Source organism: Eurypyga helias, unplaced genomic scaffold (assembly GCF_000690775.1).
Source record: "Eurypyga helias isolate BGI_N326 unplaced genomic scaffold, ASM69077v1 scaffold15730, whole genome shotgun sequence".
Taxonomy (NCBI): Eukaryota; Metazoa; Chordata; class Aves; order Eurypygiformes; family Eurypygidae; genus Eurypyga; species Eurypyga helias.
The window spans coordinates 369-8,982 of record NW_010227756.1 but is presented as its reverse complement, the minus strand read 5'-3'; the positions used below and the strand labels follow the sequence as shown (position 1 = coordinate 8,982).

The 8,614-nt window shown below is 44.6% G+C and overlaps 1 protein-coding gene across 1 annotated transcript; it reads right to left on the bottom strand.

Annotated features, from left to right (window-relative positions):
* Positions 1–2,758: 2,758 nt before the first annotated feature.
* On the bottom strand, positions 2,759–8,125 carry NFKBIZ (nuclear factor of kappa light polypeptide gene enhancer in B-cells inhibitor, zeta; the record flags this gene model as incomplete). Its single annotated transcript, XM_010157448.1, has 10 exons — positions 2,759–2,981; positions 3,650–3,817; positions 3,937–4,047; positions 4,697–4,866; positions 5,554–5,617; positions 5,953–6,099; positions 6,429–6,534; positions 6,988–7,751; positions 7,880–7,986; positions 8,089–8,125. Coding segments are annotated over 10 exons (1,728 nt in total), but the record flags the coding sequence as incomplete, so codon positions are not given.
* Between the last annotated feature and the right edge of the window lie 489 nt (positions 8,126–8,614).

Here is an 8,614-nt window from a genome sequence, read left to right as displayed (position 1 = left end):
TTCGCATACCCTAACTAGAAATTCGATCCCATTTCCAGTCTCCATCATCATTTCCCACTCTGAACTGCTGAACAACGTGCAGGCTCCTCTCTCCATCACTTTACCTCGGCACCAAAAGCCACTTTAGAATCCCCAGGGTGAGTTATCGCAGAGGATCTGCGAGCACTCCCCTGAAGCACTCAGCGGCCTGCGTGATGGTTTTCCAACATTTTCTCATGAGAGGTGCAACCAGTACGAGAGGAGCCAGGCTGAACCCGTGAACCACCGAAAGCCTCACCACAGTGATTTAAGTGTTTAATCTTGTCTGGTATCAGGCCTGCAGGAGTGTCCCCAGGGGAGAGAGCAGGGCAAGCCTGCGGAACAGCACTTCACCCCTCAGCACAGAGAGGACTGCCTCACAGCGTTCATCTCCTCAGTAACCCGCCACAAAAAGGCCCATCTAAGTACGCACCCAGACCCTCCCTGCACCAACACACATCTTGTTTCTACCACATTCTTCCACTATTGCAAGGAATCGCATCCCGGTGTGTACTCAGTCCCTTCACTAACAGCCTCCAGCTCTCACGCTGGAAGGGACAGGGAGCAGGTCATCCCGATACAGTTCCTCTGGCCTGACATGACTCCGCAGGCCTGTCATACTTTGCCAGCCATTGCTCTCCCAGCTGAAGAGCGCTACCCTGCTCTGTTGCTTCCCTGCAGGGAAGCTCCTTCATGCCTCTGGACCTCTTCCAGTCCTAAAACATGGTCATCCAAGGAGACACCCTAACCAGACACAGCAGGGAGGCAGGGGTGGACAACAGGTTTACACCGTAGCATAGCAGCACACTTGTTTTTCTTCAGTTCCTTTCCTACAGCTCCTAATGCTTCATCTGCTTTTCTCAACCACTGCTGTTCCACCAACTCAGTGCTCAGCAGGGACAGCCCATGATGGCAGTTCCTCCTCCTGAAAAGTCACAGCCAGCTCAGAGTCCACCTTCTTATTCGTGCAGCAAGGAGTCTTTCCCCATGTGTACAGCCCCCTTTGCTCATGCAGACTTGTACCTGAGCTGTAGCACTGAGGACCAAGGCAAGGAAATCATGGGGAAAACATGACCTTGTCAGAACTGCTATCATTTCTTTCAAGTATACAGGGACCAGGCTTCAGGTAACAACCTGCAATCTGGACAACCTGGTGACTATTAACTCTTATTTGGGGCACATCTACTAAATACACAGGCAATACAACTACATGGTGCATGACGCAAAACACCCAAACAACGGCTCCAAAATCAGCACCAAACAAGAGAAAAACAAACAGCAGGATGGAAAGACTCCATCTTAAAAAAAAAAAATGGGCTTTCACCAGTTTCATAGTATTACGTTAAATCAGGTTTATCTCAAGCTTAATTTCACCACCATTATTTGTATCACAGACAGTAACCACCAAAATTTAATTAGGATGTTTATTCAAACACAAGTTACATGAGACCATTCAAGAAATACACTGCAATTCGGCCTCCACATACCAGATTTTTTTCACTTAGCTTGTCTACAAGACATACTTCATCAAAACAGCACAATCAAACTAATTAAATGGTTATGGCAGATAATTGCGTGTGATGCAAAAACAGTTTCTAAGAGCAGAGACCATACACAAAGAACATATTACTGGACTACAGCCCAGCACAGATCGTTCAGAAGGTGTAAGAGGAGATTTTCTCCAACAGAACACAAGTATACAGCATCATCAGTATACATTTTGCATTAATACCCATAATTATTTAAAAAATAGAAAAATGTTAACTTCAAATATTACTTGGCTAGCCACTATACCTATAAGGTAAAACCGTAATGGACTAACTCTGCTTAGGAGATGAAAAACACTAAGTCTCCAGAATTCACTAGAGCCCAACTCAGCAAGCTCAGCTTAAGCACGTGCTTAAGTCCTACTGACACTAGTGGGGCTTACACATATTGAAGTATAATAATTAACATGGAGAGATTTCAGCATGCATCAACAGTTAAGTACATGCTAAACACCCTCCCTGAATCAGGATCATATTCCTTAAAGTACAACAAAGTCATATACAAACTATAAAACTCATGATCTTTCTCCCTCCATCGTCCCATCAAAAGTGAAACCTCGACTGGGTAGAACGAAAAACTGACACAGTCCCCTGAAGAAGCATGGCTATTCATGCTTTATTAACTCCAAAAGCATGCACAAATCAGTGCTAGGGACTACCTTAACTGTAGTTTCGATCTTCTGTCTTCCAAAACAACAGAATTCACCTGATTTGCACCTGTACAGCATTAAACCTCTATATGCAATTTGCCAAGTTCAAGATCAAGGAACTTGTCTCTTCAGTTCATTCCCAAAGCAATCAACAGATTCTTAGGCCTACCCAGCTGTACAATGCCAGTGACTATATACAATCCTGCACAAGATACTGGAAAAAAGCTACAAAGTTACATAAATAAATGTTCAACCTCAAAAACATTTTATTTCTCTTGCACTTCATATTTAAATGCTTTTAAGTAAACACAACAAAAAAAAAACCTCTGCAATGTTGACATGTATCAGCCCTCCCTACATAAAAAGATTTCCTGTAGAATTATCCTTGTCCAGAAGTTATCTGTATGGCTGTTTAAATGAAAATCAGTCTTGCTGTAGCTATGAAATCCAGGTATCCAGGCAAATGTTCCACGTATTTGGGAATGAAACATTCCCATTTGCTCAGAGGAATCCGATTGTTGGGTTTTGTTAGTTTGGGGTTTCTTTTCCCCCCACTCTGATATAACCCACTATATGATAGTGAACAAAACACTTTTGTTTCATAGAAACAACTAACATTTGCCCACACCAGGCAAATGGTCTATTTACAGATACATTAGGACTGCCTGACTGACAGTGAGTGTGAGTTGCTGAACTCCAAGAAACATGGAGCCTAAAATGGCGACACTCTCTGATGAATCACCTTGCCTTTTAGGATACGTCTTATCTGGAGAAGAGAAGAAAAACACATTAATATTCATCATCCTGAAGTGAGTCAATCTAAAAAACCAAACTCCTAGACCCTGTCCTGCATTTCTCATTTATCTGAGCCTCGGTTCCGAGTTCAGTTACAGCAGAACTGACCCAATTTTACAGCATTTGAACCAACAAAAGGCCACAGAATTACTCAGTTGCGTAAGTTATTAGCTTCTTGAGTCAAGAGTCATCTTTTTCATCGTGTATTTGTACAGCTTCAAGGAAAAGGGATTTTTCAGCTGTTATTCAGGCCCAAGAACTGCCATCACCAATTATGACAAGAACAACAAAAGCATGATCTTGGGCCATACTGAACAAGAGAAGGGATATAACCTTTCTATGTACGTTACAAGGTTACAAAGAAAAAAAAATACACTATTTTGACAGACAAAAGCTGTTGAGATGGAAAAATTAAAAGCTATAAGTGAAACCTATAGTTTCAGGTCTCTATATTCTGCCTGATCCTCACATTAAGCCCAAGGATCCCTGAAGCAAACAGCATTTGCTATATCTCTTCCTTAAAAGCTGCAGCTCAAGATCCAAAAGAAACTTCTGGAGAGGAATAAAACTTTAGTGTAGATGGGGACAGATGGGAGCATAGGAGAGGGTGGTTTTGTTGGGTTTTGGGTTGTTTTTTACCTGCTCTCCTACAAGGCCATCAGGAACCAGATGAACTGGCTGCTCATTCTCCAAGTTCCTGGCACTCGGATCCGCTCCCTTCCGCATTAGCAGGCGCACAGCATCCAGCTGGCTCACCCGATACTGCAGGCTGGCAGCCACGTGGAGTGCCGTGTTGCCGTTGTAAGCCTGGAGAAGGCAAAGCAGCTCCGTGAGGGACAGGCAGGGGCGTGAGCCTCAGGACACTCGCAGTGGCACAGGCATGCACATCCTGTATTGTATCTGTATTCCGGAAGAGTTTACCATACCTTTGCATTAACAAAAGAGAGGCAGTTGGGCAGCTCCAAGAAGAGACGAATGAGCTCCAGGTTTGCTTCTTCTGCTGCCAAATGTAAAGCTGAGCGACCACTTTTGCGATCCTACCAAAAAACCCAAGAAAACCGTCAGTCTCCCCTGCAGGCGCTTCACCTACCCAGGGTGAACACGCAGACAAATAAAACAGAGAACAGAGTAACTGCATAGTGCTGCACAAACTTGGTTGCACTACAACTCACTGAAAGTCAATCCAAATATCTAAATATGAATATCTAATAAACCATGGACCAGATCTCCTTTGGCAATAAGCTTACACAGCCAAAACATCAGATGTTGAATCAAGCAATGGTCTGGCCCAGCACAGACTTAAACTGGACAGGTAAGCAGTTTTAATTAAAATGCTTCAAGAACGAGGTATCATCAGCACACACCCTATTACTACAGACACCTCAGAGCGCTCCAAACATATTCTTACTTTTAAGACACAACAACTGCAGCCAGCGTTAGCATGATTCTTAGTCCAGAAATTAGACTGTCACCCTCCCTCCTCCTCCAGGGTTCATTTGCATTGATAATACCCTGCTCTGAATAAATGCAACATTCCCATTCCACTTGGGTAAATTAAGCTGTAGGGAAGCTTGCCAATTAGTCTACTTCCTTTGTAATAAAGCCGAAATGTAGTGGGGGGGAAAGGGACATATTCTTCCACATTCTCTCTGGATCTGACACTTCAGACAAAGCCGTTTTACTTACTTTCGCTTCAACAGAGGCTCCCATATGTATCAGAGTCTTGATGGTTTCCACCAGGCTCTTGTTCCTCAGCAGAAGGTCCTGGACCTCAGGGGAGTGAGGCGGCTGGCTGTTCTGCAGTTCGTGCAGCACAGCATTATGGGCCAGAACAGCACAGTGCAACGCCGTCAAACCTTAACGTTACAAAAAATCATCAGTAACAAACAAAGGCAATACAGAAGCATTGCCTGCCCGTTTGTTTCAAAGGATGGATAAAGGAGCTGCTACCCCAATCGAGTCCAGGGGCAGTTCCGTGTTTGTAAGTGGCAATGGCTACTCCTGAGTGGCTTGAGATTTAGGCTGCCCATCACCAGAGGAGTTAAGTGGCAACCTACTCTGAGCTCTCAGCCACCAAATCAAGAAAGAATCAATGTCTAATTACGGTTTGGTTTGGGGTTTTTTTAGGGGTGGAGGATTGGGGTTATTTTTTTATTACAAAGTGTAGATTAGAAAGAGCTGTTACATGGAGAAGAGGTTCAATTAAAACAGCTCTCTGATGCCAGAGACTCCGGCTTCTGTATCCACCGACGTATCACTGGCGCTCAAACGTTTTACACAACAGCCAATTACTACCTACACTCCCCATGTCAAAGACTGCAATCACCTGTAAGAGCAAAGAGGTCCTGCCAGGCACAGGCTAACGGTGTGTTTATCTGACAGATATGCCAATTGTAATGTAATTTCAATTCTAACTGTAAATTTCAACCTGGCAAAGGTGCGCTCCATTTTATTGTTTCTTAACCCAGGATAACATTTACATCAGCAGCTATAAAACACTAACATCCAGTAACTCTGTAAATTATAAACTCTTAACTACTCACCATCATAGTTTGTTGCCTCAAGGTCCACGTACTGATTGCTTCCCATGGCTCCCTTTTGGATTGCCTACAAAAGTGGGAACAGATATGCATTTAGACCTTATCCAAACCACACATTGCTTCCTCAAGCTTGTATAGAGTCTTACTGCAAGAACGAATGGCATTAAGGAGGCGTTTATTGTTTTCATAGACTAGGGGATTCCACCAAATTAAAATGTTGGTGAGAACCTTAACGTGAAATTCAGCCTCAACTTTGAGCCATTCTTCTAGAGCCCTGAGACATACTCACAAGGCTACACAGAGAGAAAGATAAAGAGAAGTGGCATTTTTGGTGTTTCCCCAAGACAACTGACACGAAGTAGGAGCGTTAACAGTCAGGGCAGACCCGCGCCTGCCTCTTACCTGGAGGACCTGGGCATGCCCCTTCTCAGCACAAACATGCAACGGCGTCCTACCCCAGCAGTCCGTGGTGTTGACTTGAGCCCCCAAGCTAACCAAGTCCTGCACAATGAGGTGCTGATTGGCAGCCACAGCAACCTGGAAAGCACTCTGCAAACACAGAGAAGAAAATTTAAACCGTTAGTCATCTGATCTCTAACAGGAACGAGCAACTAAAACAAACAAAAAGCCTAGCTACCTGGCATTATTTAAGCAGCGATTATGGATACCAGGAAGCCCAGACAAATGAAGCAGGGCACATAGTTTTACCAGCTCAAGGTGATCCCAAACAGTATCAATAGCTCAAGGTTAATATTAGCATGCAGGCTAAATCTCAGGGTTAATATTAAATAAGCATTCCACCACATCTTCCTCAAGGTCCAGACACGCAGAAGCACTCGGGTGCACAAAGCAGGTGCACACATTTTTGAGAAGCTCACCTGGCCATTGTGCTCTTTAATATCCAGCATGTGCAGGGCAGCCATCTTCCTTGCAAGAACGTAGGAGAGCGCTCGTCGGCCCTGAGCAACGGCGATGTGAAGGAAGCTGCGGGAAAGAGGGGAAACACAGAGTTACACCACCCTATAAGCCAGGGCTCAAGTCACTACAGAGACCCGAACACACGGGAGGGGTGTCGTGCTGCCAGCTGCAGACCTCTCCCAGCATGACTAAGACAGGGACACAGGTACCTTCTTACCAGGGCAATTTAAAGCATCTCAATTCAAATCTTTTTTTTCTCCCCATTTACTAGATTAATAGACTAACGGGAAGTATCTGACATCAGACAACACAAACACCTTTTCTACTCGGTGTGCTGCAACCCTGCATCGCAGCCCACCCGCGAGACCACGCGTTTCACCCCATTAGCAAAACTATGGCACTCGTGACACCAACACTGCTAAGGAACTGCTTCCATTACAGCCCCACGGTCCACCAAAACCCAAACAGAGATGTTCCCCAACCTCCCACATCAGAAACACCAAGATACACAGTACTCACGTGTCTCCATCCGAGTCTTTTGCAAGGAACTGGTCTTGAGAGATGTTAGCCAGTTTGTTTTCCTCCTGCTCCACCTGCCACTGGAAAAATGACTTGCCCAGCTGGGTTGTGCTTCTGGTGATGTTCTGGTCAGGCAGAGAGACATTCAAACTAGCCAAAGAGACGCTGCGCTCCAGACTACCACAGACGTTACTGGAAAGCAAGCTTAAGTTCGGAGGGTGGGGGCCGACCTCAGCCTGCGGGTGGGCACTGGTCAGCGGCTGGAGGGGAGCAGAGATGCCCTCCGAGCCCTCAGAGTCATTCAAAAGGGAGGAGAAGCTCTGTGATGGGCAGTACTGCAGTTCATGGCTCTCAAAGGTGTTCTGCTGGTAGCCAGGAGACTGGTCACTGGCAGCAAACGGCCTGTACTCCAGGGAGGTGTCCGAAGGATAGCCCTGTGACAAATCTTGGTTCTGGGACGGAGGAAACTGGTAATGCTGTGGCGGATCAAGCATGTGCTGGGAGGTATGGTCTTGGAATGCTTGGTACTTTTGGGATGGGGAGAAAGCCTGTGCTCCCGGGCTGTCCTGGTACTGCTCACCGGGCGATCTGTGACTGGAGACACTGTGCAACCAGCTAACCTGCACAGTGTTCAGAGAAATGGGGTTCGACTCATTCTTGATGTTTATGATGTTCTGAAGCAGATCAGAACTGCTGTCATGCTTCGGGTCATTTTTATGAGTCTCCTCCATATTATCCATAGAAGTTGGTGTCTGGGGTGGTGTCTGCAAGGGGAAAAAAAGGAAATCAAAACAAGCCCCAGAAAGTTAGAGGTATAGCTGTATCTGGTAGTTTCTGATCAGACCAAGCAAACTGAAAAATAAAGGCATGGAAAAAATTACCACAAACTTACCAGGAGGTGTGGGTGAACAGTAGCTTGGCGCTTGAAAGAAGGTCCATCAGAAAGGAGCTCAGGAGCCTTTCTTTTGCCACTGTGACCTAGGATGCTCTTCAGCTCTGCTGAAAACAAAGTAAATTTAGGAATTCATTTGGAGATGACTCCTATACCCGACTTTTAAAATCTTGTGGCACAGTATTTTTAAGAAGTGTGGTGTTTTTTACCTGTGTACTGGTCGTAGTTCACCAATCCTCCTTGTGCCTTTTGAGAAGAAAGCAGATTATGCCATTATTATCATGTTATTGGGGGGGAAGCAACAGCTTTATTCTATAAACACATAATATACCTTAGAATAATTTGAGTACATGGCTGTCTAACCCTAATTTAATTGTTTTTAATTAAGGGTGGAAAATGGGAAGATTTTTATGGAACTTAAATAAAAGCCACCATTTTTCTTAAAGGCTTTTTAAGCTATTTGTTACAATACCACAAAACTGAAGAAAAAACTTGAGAAAGGCCCAGTTCCTTAGTCAGGTGTGAGGACTTTTTTTTTTAAACATAAGTAAAACAGCCAATTTTATACTTCTTCAGTGCCGTGAACTTTTCTTTGCAAAAATTCTCCTGTGACAACACTTCTCTAGGAGGCTGGCACACACGTGCTCAAAGAGACTATCCTAAAACAAAAAAAATCCCCTTAATCTTCCTAGAATTTCCTATATTTTTTCCGTTTCTATCTTTTCCGAGCGGAAG